The 13016-nt window shown below is 50.1% G+C and overlaps 2 protein-coding genes across 5 annotated transcripts in view; one reads left to right on the top strand and one right to left on the bottom strand.

The window, feature by feature from the left end:
- The window catches only part of IMMP2L (inner mitochondrial membrane peptidase subunit 2), a 303938-nt gene that overhangs the window by 99321 nt on the left and 191601 nt on the right, over window positions 1-13016 (top strand). The window lies entirely within an intron of this gene.
- The window catches only part of LOC144721232 (leucine-rich repeat neuronal protein 1-like), a 51507-nt gene continuing 46680 nt past the window's right edge, over window positions 8190-13016 (bottom strand). Inside the window, exon 2 of the mRNA XM_078598681.1 lies at window positions 8190-11565. Coding sequence (XP_078454807.1) covers window positions 9117-11408 — 2292 coding nt within the window. The 5' untranslated portion in view covers window positions 11409-11565 and the 3' untranslated portion in view covers window positions 8190-9116. The remainder of the gene's footprint in view (window positions 11566-13016) is intronic.

The raw sequence follows: 13016 nt of genomic DNA, 5'->3' as shown, positions 1-13016 counted from the left end.
TGAATGAGTGAGTTCATTGGATGAAGAAAAGCACTTTTCATTTTAGACTTGTGGCTACCTTATTGTCAGATGAGTTAATGAAAAAAAAAGAACTGAATGTGTATTTGAGGTCACATTGTTCTTCAAGGCATATTTAATTAATAAGAAAAAAAAACCTTCAGTATCTGCATAACACCACACTTGCAATTCATTGAAATAAATGAAAGTGTCATATGTAACCCGTCCCTAAGTAATGGTAATTCAAATTCCTTTACATTATTATTAATATAATTATAATTGTATTCTACTTTACATTGCAATTCATTTCGCTGGCTGCATTCGTGTAGAACCTTGTGTGCAGATGCGAGGCGCTCTCTCTTAAGCAAGTTGTTGTTGTTTGACTTGCATCCCACTGGGATTTTTGCACACAGCGTTGGTGTACGGTGCTTTTTCTGAAATATTTTGCTGTCTTTTCTTGGATTTTCTGTTTGCACATAGTCACATATTCACTTTAAGATGTTTTCTTGTTCCTGTTTTTGTTTTTTGTTTGTTGCGGTTGCACCCGATTCAAGAGCCGAATGGCTCACAGGGCTATACCAAATAAATGAACTTGAACTTGAAGTTCGGTTAACGCGGTGCTGGGGCTGGCAGCCTTGTTCCCCGGTGTGCGGTGAGAGTGCTTCAGGACGGATTTCAGTAGAGAACAAACAAGAAGCATCCACGTCGAGCACCACTTAAACTAAACTATTTTAACTATTATTTTACCAGGTAAGGCCCACTGAGCTGGATAGCTCTTTTTTCATAAGCGACCTGGCCACAAATGAGAGTTCAACAAAGTGTCTCGTCATCGCGTGGAAAGTTATAGCGGCCAAATACCCAAAATGCACGTTGATTCTAAATGTGGAGGGAAAAATCCGGAGGACCCGGAGGAAACTCCACGTGACAAATTATAGAGGTGTTAGAGTCAGGCCGAATCCACGACCTCCTGTATACCGGGCGAGGTAGTGAACATCCCGTCACCATGGCGCCCTCTTTGTTAACCTTGGCCTTTGTTACACGGTTACCAGCTGCCTGCTGCACTGGGAACGCACGTCCTTTACCAGCATGTCCGCACTTGCTGACCCTTCAAACTTTGTAAACGAACAAAGACAAAGATCAGCCGTATAGCCTTCAATGGCCTGTTGAGGAAAGTGCTGTTAGCGAGCACCTCTAATGCTCGGCAAAGCACACGAGGGATTGGCTTGGCCGGCACAATGCCCCACCACCTTGGTCTCCCCAATGTTGATGTTTACACGTCAACATTGGGGAGACCACCTAGAAGGCATTGGTGAAGGCGGGCAGCATAGACATGGGAGCACAAGCAAACCGTGCAACGATGGGAGTTGGCTGCACTGCCCTTGGCTGCCCACCACGCAGCGCTCAAGCCCATAACGCCTGTGATGCATGGTGATCACCCATCCAAACACTATCCAAGCTCCAGCCTGCTTGGCTTGCAAGATCTCATGAGATCGCGTGCATTCCGGGTGATTTGGTCGTAGCCTCACGAGCATAAATACGCGGCCGCAATTCCTCGTGCTTACACACATCGCTGCGTACTCAGACAGCCTGTGCGCGCACGTGCGTAACCACGACGTGTGCGGCGCGTGGGAGTCGTGGGCACGCTTGAGACGCGTGCGGCCACCTAGCCACGCTGTCTGCATGTCCTGGCCATCGTACGTTGTGTTTTTTGGAAGCCTGTCTCAATACGTTAAGCGTGAAGAGATGCGACAGTAACGAGCGATGACATTAGGGGCGTTCTCAGGCAGCCGGCCTGGCCCCCCCAGGGTTTATGGGTGGCACGAAAGCTGCTGCAATCGTAATGAGCCTCAACTCCTTGTTGCCCAGGAAGCCCAGGTGCATTAATGGCATTTGTTTGTCCAAGTGGCCGAAGCGGCTCATAATTAAGAGTGGCGTCACTTGGGCGTTCGTCCAGTTTCACGTGTGTGTGCTTTATTGCACGTATGTCATCGTGGGTCCGTTTTAGCGTATGACCCGTGTTTCGTTCAGTGCTGTGGCTCGTTAATTTAAATCCTTTATATTAAGTTCGCTTGCTTGCTTGCGCGCTTACGACCGTGCAAATCTTTCGGTCGTTTTTTTAACCCATTTCCCGTGATCCAATCGAGCTGACATTTTGCACACAGACTCGTTGTACGTGACAATTTATTTTCGTGAAAAAAGTGTTCCAAAATTTTCCACTCTTTAGGAATTTTTTTTTTCATATTTAATTTAAAATACCAATGTGATAAAAATGAAACTCTTACTCAAGAAAAGCAGAAATGAATAATAAAATAAAACCGATGCCACGCATATAAAGGAGTTATAGTGAAAAACTTTGTTTTTACGGGTTAATTTTTTTTATTTTAAAGAGAGCCATTCTTGCACAAACGTCGTGCACCCCGTGACGTTTCGCTCCAAAAAACACGCTTCCTTATTCCGTCACCATCGTTCTGCCTCGCCAATTGTTTCAGTACTCCTCACTGAATTTTGATTTAAAGCTTTCGTGACTGCAGGGATTCATATTCTTGGTTCTTTCGGTAAAGTCACGTAGAAGGGAAATATTGTTTTATATTTTTATTGTTTTATTATTTCCCTTCGACGTGACTTTACCGAAAGAACCAAGAATATAAATATACTCCTCACTGGTTGCAGATAATTTACACTTGCGTCAGTCTGAGATTCTAAGCATTACTGGTCATGCAAAATGTGCCTGCTGCACATTGGCCTTTGCTTCAATTAAGCAGCGAATGATACCCCGGACCCGAGAAGTGCTGCTTAGCACGATTGCCAAAGGTGCGAGGTCATTTTCAAACGTACGTAGGAGTAGAGTCTCGGCGAGGGGTGCGGTGGCCTCCTCCTGTGCGTAACGATGTGCCTATATTTGATGTCGCAGCTCACCGCACCTCAACGACACACGGTGACCTGCCTAGTTATTCCCATTCTGTTGTGAGGTGCACACTCAAGTAATGTGCAGTGTCAACATCCCCTTTGCCGGAGTCATCCTTAGACTTTCTCTTAAATTCCCTCTCTCCCCCGCCGCCCCCACAACCCAATCCAGATGTTTCCACGATTGATCGAGAAGTAGTGACTCAGTTCGTGCCAGCGGGGATGCTACTTGTTCGATGAACGCACGTGCTCCATCTTTCTTCACGTAACGGCCATCTCGCGCGGAGGGGCGTGAATCGGCCGCTCCGTCCCCGTCAATCACAACCGAGTTCAGTCTCTCTCCGTGCGCTCTGTTCCAGATTCGCTGCCGACACGAGCTCCCGCCCTTAGTCCCTCCGCTCCTTCTCTTGGCCTCCGCGTGCTGGTGTCGTTGCCTTCGTAAAACCGCACTCGATACCAATTAATACCGTGCTACTAGCTGCTGTGAAATATATTACACTGGCAATGCACCGTGGGAACGCACCCGACGTCATAAATCACTTGTGCGGAGCAGACTTACATTGATGAACGTGTGATATTTTGGAAATTTTTTGGAAATATTTTCGAGCCATATTGTTGTGGATTTATGCCGACAGATTTATGCTGCCTCCACAGATACTGTGGCTCACCGTGTTCACATTCAGTCGACAAATCTCTTGCTTGTTATTTTAATGATACATTGATGATGCATGAATGGAACGAGGATCTTAACACTCACTCTCCCTGTATGGAATCATCTGTAAGAATCGTTTTTTATTCGTATATGTTGCGTGTACAGTGCATGTTCTTTGTTCAAATATATCCTTAAGCCAATAAAAAACGACAATGGCAAATATAAGAATAGATTCTTGAATCAAATTGCCACCCAAAATTGTGACAATTCATTGGATTGCAGTGGGGAGGGGTTGTGGGGTGGTGGGAATTCATGCTTGCCTACAGGGATTATCCATGCTATCTTCCTGCTCAATTGTGCCTCGGATTGTAAAAGGGATCAGCCTCTCAGGAAACCATGATGCCTGCAGAAAAATAATTCAGATTAAAGAAGACGAGGAATCTTCAGTTTTGTTCGCTGTCGTGAGTAAATGCAGTCTCCCATAATCATTAAAAATATTCGTGGCCGGTCCTCTTGAGGATCGGCACTACTTGTTATTGCCACGATATAATCCTTCTCTCCGTTAACCGTTTTTACCCATCACGATCATGGCCGTGATCGTGATCTCGATGGGAAGATGGCCAGGGGTGGTCGTGATTATATCCGTCCGTGAAATTGGAGACCCGCAAGCGAACGCGATTGCGATCGCTGCCATGGGTCTGGGGTTGTGGGGCGAAGGGCTCTTGATCGCGTTTCTGCCACGTGCATGGAGAAGACGGGCTCTCTCGCGTGCGCTGGTGCGGAGGGGCAGGTGCGGAGAAAGGTGAGCCCACGTGTGCAGAGGCACGTGACTGCCCCCTCACCCGCTGCCCGTGAGCTCTCTGAAGTCGGCACGGGGCTGTCAAAGCACTCGCGGATCCTGTTTGAAGTGCGTCACATCCACGGATAGCTTTCACATCACAAGACTTTAAGGCCCTTCATGTGTTCACTTCCCGTTCATATTTTGAATGTGATTTAAAATAATATGCAGAATATTACATTGCTCTGTTGTATATCTTAAGGGTGTAACGATGCCTTCCATCCATTGAATCATATTTAGCCTTGAAGCTCAAAATTCAGGCATATAAATGTGCGTGTGTATCAGTGTAAATATCGATTTATTTTGATTCTTATTAAAAAAATTATAATAATCTGCTTATGTTACGTTCAGGTTAATGGAGTGGAAACGAATTTTACATTGAGATGGGAAAAAAAAACAATTAGAAACAAATACTTGATGGTAAAACGGAGACAAAAAAATAATCAATTCTGGAATTGAATCATCGAATCGTGGGGGGATAATGATTACACTCCTGATAGATTCGATACCATATGGCCACAAGCACAAAGTCCCCCACCCCCCCCGCCTGTTTAGTATCATAGACTATGCAGTTGTAGACTATTTAGTGAGGCTACTGCAGCACGAGACGTTAGTGAAGCCTGCACCTCACATGGCCACAGCCGTCTCGTCAGTGCTGACGTTCACACTTGGGATACCCACTTAAGGCTGAGTCAGCGTAGAGGAGGCCAAGGACGGGGCTCATTCCGGTTACTGCTGGTGTTGTGCACGATGGCCATCAATTGAAGACAGGTCACCGAGATCTTAGCCAACCAATGCAATTAAGCATTGTCATTCACGCACAAAGACACAGATACCCCGTGTAGCCTTAATAGATTGTTGGGGAAAGTGCTGTTAGCGAGCACCTAATGAAGGCCGGCACGGCACACGAGGGGGTAGGTGGCCAGCACCATGCCCAGCCGCCTTTGTCTCCCCAGTGGCGATGTTTGCACACCGCACCAGATACTCATTTGAGGCTGAGTCGACCTAGGTCAGGCCCAGGACCGGTTTAGATAATCGTCACTGGTGTTGGCCGTGAGCTTGAATCAAACTCGCGTCGCCGGGTTCGTAGCGAAGCGTAGCGCTAACCGCTACACCACCGCTCCCTCCGTGCATACACACAGACACGTGCTGTGCACATTGGCGGCGATAGTTTAGTATTCAGCGTTAAGCTCTGCCTTTGTTATTTTGACTAACAAGGCTCTTAGGGCATTTTAAGGTAGAACTTGTAAAAAAAAGCTTCGGCAGCAAATTTAACCATTTCACATTCAGGTCTTAAGAATATGAAAGCAGCCTCACTAAATAGAACGAGCTTGTGTAGAGTGAAACGTGGTGTCCTCATATTTATTTCCCCTAAAGAATCCATGGAAAGGCATTGTAATTGGCTGCATTGCGTAGTTGGCCAGGCAATTAACATAATAAAAACATATGAAGTGACACAGGTGATGGCTTGAAATGCACAACATGTGCTGACTCAGTGTACACGGGTTAAGGACCAAACAGTATTATTTTTCGTACTTAACTTTGATGATATTTATTGAGGAAAGTTAGGCATAATTGTGTGTAAGCTGTAAAGGGAATGGATTTTTTTACAGACTTGCAAGTGTGAAATGAGCGTGACTGCTCCACAAAAACACAACACAGATCGACTGCTTGGCGAATTTCATCTCCTTGCAATGTAAGGCAACTCGTGTTTTATTCGATTTTTTTCGAGACGTGACTTAAGCAGCGTTCCGTGCATCATAATCACCACCGTCACCCTCTGGAACCCCTCCCCAGGGAGTGTGTGTGCATTTATGTTTTATGATCAGCTCTGACCATTCTCAGTCCACTGCTTGGTAAAGACCCCCCCTCCCCCGCCCAGGGCGAGACCGTAGACTCTGTGGTGTCTCCGCCGAGGAGGGTCGCGGCTGTGCATTTGAATTTGTTTGAGAGTCATGAGATTAAATTAAAAGCTCCGGAGCAAAAAACAACCGCATCTCCATGGCGAGGTGTGCGCGCGCGTGACATTGTCGGATGAAATGACCCGCTGGTCATTTATTATTTACATCATCAATCTTATTACATTTGCCCTATCGGAGTCAAGAGGGGGAGAAATGTTCTTCCGGAATGCCTTAGACAGCAGAGCGCACGCATCACATCAGCGGATGGCCCTGGAAGACAACACCGCTGACTGATTTGTGGAGTCACTTCGATTACTCCTACATGCGCCGTGAAGGACAGTTCACCACACATCCATTGATGTGACATACATAATATGTAACGTAAAATTAAATGCCAACGATATGCAATGTATCGTCATTTGTGAGTTTGCTCATGACATCAACCAGATGGGTTTTAGAACATGTTTAATTACAGGCGTCGCAGCCGTTTTGTCTCTGAGGTTCCATTATGAGCCACCCAGCCACTTCATGGCCTTTTTAAACGTTCCTTTTCTTAAACCAAATTTTTGCTCACGCGTCAGTGGAAGATCGCAGCGTTGTGAGCGTGCATGTCCTCGCCCCGGCGTGTGCGCCCATGGCAAAACGAGGCAACCTTGCTTCATCAACACGAGCCAAATCCATTCCTATCAATCGACCATGTCCTGGTGTGCGCAGCCCCAGCTTTAGCTGGTGTGTGGGAGGCTGGGTGCCTAAGGTAGTGGTGAGAGCGGGTCATGTTGTTATCTGGAACAATTTCTTCCAGCGCACCCCTTAAGGGCCTCGATATTTCTCGTCTGAAATGGCCTGGAGAGTTTCAGAATTAGCTTGCAGGATGCCCTATTTGAGTGCTGGACAAGGAACATATGAGCGATTCAATGATGGGTTACTTTACTCTTGCTGTGCGAGAGGAATGAGGAGGTTCAGTGATAAAAGTATTTGCCACAAGGCAGTGGAGACCTTTATGTTCTAAGAACAATAAACACATAAATTAATGAAGTATTATGCCATCGGCAATATATCATGTTCTTAAAAGGTAGATTGGCCAGTAAAAGCTTAGGTCGTGTCTTGCTCAGGGCTGTACATTGTCTTGATCCTCAATCAATGTTCTGTGGGTTTGTTGTGAATGAGGCAAGGGATGTGAATGTGAATTGTATCCGTACTGTGGAGGCTTTAATGAAACAATTTGACAGAAACTGCTGAGAAAATACATCTGACAGCAAAACAATAATAATAGTTGAATAAACGCCTCCAAATTAAAATGGTCAGCTAAGATGGCCGTATTCAAAGCTCCTCTGAAATATCGTCCAAACAAACACTTTATGTACACTTTACTTATAATACACTCATTATGACTGGGTTGGTGCTTGGCAGAGTGCTTGACTTAGTTGTGTGCCTTTGAGTTCAAATCATGATAGGGTTCAACTTGATAAATTGATGGCCACTGTCTGACAAATCAACAATGGCTGTTCTTTTGAGGAACTGATCCTTATCGAAGGATTGTGGCCTTTCCACCACTGGCTTGGTACCACCACTGGAAATGAGTGCAGCCCAACTTTCATCGGAACATGATGGGGCATTTTGACTTTACTTCCATGGCACACTGAAACTATTCACAGTGTGTAAAACAGGCTGTAAAAAATATATTTTTAGACTAATTCCAAGTGGGATGCATGTTTTTTTTTCCTGGAGTTGTGCCATGTACTGCGACCTGGGCCCTTACAGATGTTGCCAAACGCTTGCCTGCAGAGCTGTGTGGAAATACGCTGCGGGATTAATTTTACTTGACCCACGCTCCCCGGTGTTGTGAGGCGTGCGGAATGGTGATTGCAGTTGCAGAAACTCAAGCCACACACAGAGCGCGTTCACAGAGACCATTTGTATTAAAAACGGCCAAAAGCAGCAAAAAAAAAAACCTCACCTGATAATCGGTACAAAATATCTCATCTTAATTTTTGCACTTCAAAACTAATCGTTCTCAAAAGTCTATCTTGACACACGGTTTGCTACTCATTTAAGACTACGCTATCTACAAATTGCTAAGGTCTGCTTGTATCGGCATTGCCAACACTGGTTAGTAATGGACGAAGCAGAGAGGAACAGTGTTTTAATGAGAGGCAGGAGGATCTGTTGGGGGACTTAAAAAGCAGTTGTACAGCATCAGCTTCTTTGTAACGGGATTTAGTCTCACCTGATCGTAAAAAAAAGGAAAGCGTTTCATGGCTGTCTCGGGGAAACGTGAACAGCTGCGAATGTATTAAAATATTACGTGGTAATTTTGAGCACAAATCATAAAGGTTGTTTCTTTATCATTCCATGATGTAAATTTTTATTTCTCCTCATTTCTTATTTTCTAACGAAAAACATTCATGAAAAGGAAACTGACCAAAAAGCCTTTACATATTTTAAGGAATTGTGCTGGTCTGAGATAAAATATTAACATTGTTTCTGCTTTACGTATGGAGCCTTGTTTTATTACGATGATAATTTTTGTTTGCGCGGCGTTTTTGTTTTGCCCTCCTTAATTTTTTGTTAAAATCCAGCATACACAAACTCCGTGGGCACTGGGCTCAAGATAAACGTGAACACGGCCAAGGAACGTTGGGAGCGACAACTTTGTTTGGAGCTAAATTTCTCTTCTTCTGACACGAGTCTGACACATCTTGTTGGCGCCCACGAAGTCAGCTGGGCAGAATGGCAGGCAGGCAGGCAGCTCCAACGGCATTGCGGGAGGAGAGGGCGGCCGAGTAGCGGCGTCGCCACGTCTTCCACGCCGACCCTTGACCTCTCACCACACGTGCAAGCTGCTCCGCGACGTGTCCACCCGCGCGGGGGCCCTGCCCTCGCACGCCTCCTTGTCCCGTTCGCCGTCGGGCTCCCACAGGCCGATGAGCGGCGGGTACAGCTCGTCCAGCGGGATGGACGACGCCCTGTGCACGCACCGCCCGAGCGACGGCGGCTCGTACGCCCGCCGGCGGCGGTGGCGGCCTGCTCCCCTGCGCCGCGCGGCGCACGCCGCGGCGGCCGCGGCCAGCCCCGCGACAGCGAAGAGGCATGCGGCGCCGCCCGCCAGGGCCGCGCCGGCCTCCCGCTCGGCCGCGCTCGCGGCCGCCGCCGCCTCCGCCGTGCTCACGTTGACGCACGAGCGCTCGGACGACCGGCCCCGCTGCCTCGGGGCGCCGCCGCCGACGGACAGGCACACCTCGTACGGCGTGGCGGGCTGCAGGTGCGTGAGGTTGTACTCGTGCACGCCCAGGGGCACGCGCGCCGTGTAGGTGACGCGCGTGTTGTCGACGCGCACGGTCGCTGACGACCACCGCAGGTCGGACGACAGCGCTCCGCCTCTGCCGGCGCTCCCCACGGCTTCTCCTCGGCCTCCGCCGAACTTCCACGCGACGAGGATGGAGCGGGGGTCGATGCGCCGCACCTCCAGGCGCAGGCCGTCGCGCGCCACGGACGCCGGCAGGGCGCCGTCCACCCGGACCGCCACGGTGCGCGTGTCGGCGCCCTCTGAGTTGTGCGCCACGCACGTGTACAGCCCCGCCTCCTCCACCGCTATGGCCGCCACCTCCAGCGTGCCCTCGAGCCCGAGCTGGTACTTGACGACCGGGGCGTCGGACCTCGAGGCCGCCGGCGCCACCTTGTCTCCGCGCGGCGTCACCCAGTAGATGTCGGCCTCGGGCTCCGCGATGGCGCGGCAGGCGAGGCGCACCCTGGCGCCCGACGGCACGTTAAGGCGCGCGGGGAAGGTGCCCGCGGCGATGAGCGGCAGGCAGGAGTCGGCCGTCTCGGCGAAGGCCACGTCGCGCACCCGGCGACCCTCCAGCTCGGGCGGCGCCGCGCAGCGCATGGACTCGGGCTCGAGGAAGCGCACGGCGCTGCGGTTGCCGGCGCCCATCCAGCGGTTGACGCAGTCGCAGCGCAGCGGGTTGCCGTGCAGGCTGATCTCGCGCAGGGAGCGCAGCGAGCGCACGGTGGCGCGGTGCAGCGCGCCCAGCCCGTCGTCGTTGAGCATGAGGCTCTCGAGGCGGGGCAGGCGGTCGAACGCGTCGCGGTGCACGAACGCCAGCTTGGGGTTGTTGGTGGCCTCCAGCTTGGTGAGCTCGGGCAGGTTGACGAGCGCCAGCCGCTCAATGGACACGAGCTCGGCCATGCTGCTCACTCCCAGCTCCTTGAGGTTGAGCATGTCGCGGAAGTCACCGTCGCGGATCTGCCGCACGGGGTTCTTGTTGAGGTCGAGGAACTTGAGGGCGGGAAGGTGGCGCAGGGCGGCGCGGGGCACGGCCTCCAGCAGGTTGTCGTACAGCGAGAGGCTCTCGAGCTTCTCCAGGCCGAGCAGCGCCTCCCCCGGCACGTGCGCCAGCCCCGTGCCGGCGAGCACCAGGCTTCGCAGGTTGGCGAGCGGGCGGAAGTTAGCCGGGGCCACGCCCACGATCGGGTTCTCGCCGATCATGAGGACCTCGAGGTGCGGCGTCGCCTCGAACCAGCGGCGGTCGATGGCGCGCAGCCGGTTGGAGTTGAGGTGCAGCCGCAGCAGCCCCCCGAGGCCCGCGAACGCGTCCGGCGCCACCGACGAGATGCGGTTGTGGTTGAGGTAGAGCTCCTGCAGGCTCGGCAGGATGCTCAGGCAGCCTTCGGCAAGCTCCGTCACGCGGTTCTCCTCGAGGTGCAGCGTGAGCAGGCGGCTCACGTTCAGCAGGCCCACGTCGGCCACGGACGTGAAGTTGTTCTGCGAGAGGTCGAGGTCGGTGAGGTTGCGCAGCGGCGCCAGCTGCTCGCGAGCGATGCTCGTGATGGCGTTGCCCTGCAGCAGCAGCACCTCGCTGTCCGCCGCCACGCCAGGCGGCACGCGCGCCAGCCGCTGGTCGTTGCAGTCGACGGTGAGCGCCTCGCGGTACGTGGACTGCGGGGTGAACCACGGGCGGAGCTCGCACAGGCACATGGGAGGGCAGCCCGCGCTGGGCAGACGCTCCGTCTCGTCGGCCGTGGCAGGGGTGTCGGTGGCGGCGGCAACGTCGGGGGTGGCCAAAAGCAGTGCCCCACATGCCACCACGATCATCCACCGCGGCGTGTGGGCCATTCTGTCGTGTTGCCGTTTCTATGCTCCGTTGTGAAACTGTGAGCTGGTGGGGGATGTTGATTTCAGATTATCGCGAAGGGGTCTTGCCGAGCAGCTTGTGATTATGGAGAGGTCGAAGAATGTCGCGCGTATCCCAGATGGCTGTAGCTTGGACCACCTGTTTGAAAAAAGAATAAGTCAGATTTATAAAGAGAAGGTGTACAACAAAGATAACACTGGCAGAGGGCCGAGAGGTTGACTAAATGATGAAGCAATTTTTTTCCAAATGCTACACAGCATAGAGCAAAGGGCATGCAAAGTCTGCAGCTCTTTTCAATATTGCATTTACACCTTATTTAAAATGAATGGATTCAATATGCAGAGGCAGGATTGCCGTAATAGGTTCCATCGGATACAGGAGCCGAGATGATCAGAGGGGCCGACTGCATAGATGGCCTGCAGCATTAGCTGGCGAGCGCGGTGAGAATTCCCGTCAACTTTTTACCCCGCATAAAAGGGGAGGTGGGGCGGGGGGGATGGGTAAAAAACAACATTCTATTGTGGTCTGGTGGCCGACGGCAAGACATGGGAAATGAACGGGTAACGAACCTAGTTTTCTGGCGCACATTTTGAGAAATTACGTTTTTTGGTGTTTGTGATCGCTCGCCGCCGTGCAATCCTCGAACGTTCGGAGTTGTGCACGCTTTCTTTTTTTGCCCGCGTGGGAGGAGAATCGGCCTTTCCTTTCAGCGTTTTTATTGGGAAAGCATTCGTTTCGTTTTCCCGACCAAGGGTCCGTCTCGATGCCGACACGTACGTTCAGATGGCGTTGCGCTGACCATCCAGTAAAAAAAAATAATTCCAAAGAAACAGACGGCACCAATTGCATCGACTGATGGTGCCTGCCACGTCCATTCATCGTTGCCGTTTGCCAAAATGCGGCTTGGCTCATAGTACGCAGCCGGATTGTGTGCGTGCGTGCGTGGATTTTGCCATCTCCAGTTGGTGCGGTGCGGGGGGCAAGGCTTGGCTCGGGTGCTTGGGTTTCTGCGAGGTGACATGTAATCACGGGAATCGATGGCACCTTATAAGGCGATTAGCGTGCATGTTCCTTGTATTAGTGGGTTCCAACTCGCTGACCTTTCTCGGTTGGAATCGACTCTGACACTAATCAATTGGCTGCTGTCTTTCATACGGATTTCTTGCAGCTGTTGTGTGTTGTATGTTAGTGTATATACAGGGTGGCTCAAAACTCGGCACACACGCGCGGTTATTTAATTTATTTTAATATTGGCATTATAAATTTTAATTGTTCATTATTTAAGTTCATATTTTATCTATCATCGTCATTAATATCAATTTTGATGAAAGACGAGCGAGTTGAATTGTTTTTTTTAATGTATGCTTAAGAAAGCAGCTGTTATCCTTTATTTAAGTCCGAAATTTATTTTAAAAAGACAATTCATGCATATATTAATGTTAATGGTAGTCAGTTTGAACATTTGTTGAAATCAATTATTATAACCCTTTGCGATTTGTTAAAATAAATATAATAACCCTCTGTGTCCTGACTTGCATGTTGTATCATAAAATGAAATGATAAAACGTATACATTGAATTTTTATTATT

Source organism: Lampetra planeri, chromosome 11, assembly GCF_965212315.1.
Source record: "Lampetra planeri chromosome 11, kcLamPlan1.2.h2, whole genome shotgun sequence".
Taxonomy (NCBI): domain Eukaryota; kingdom Metazoa; phylum Chordata; class Hyperoartia; order Petromyzontiformes; family Petromyzontidae; genus Lampetra; species Lampetra planeri.
This window is presented reverse-complemented; position numbering and strand designations above follow the sequence as displayed.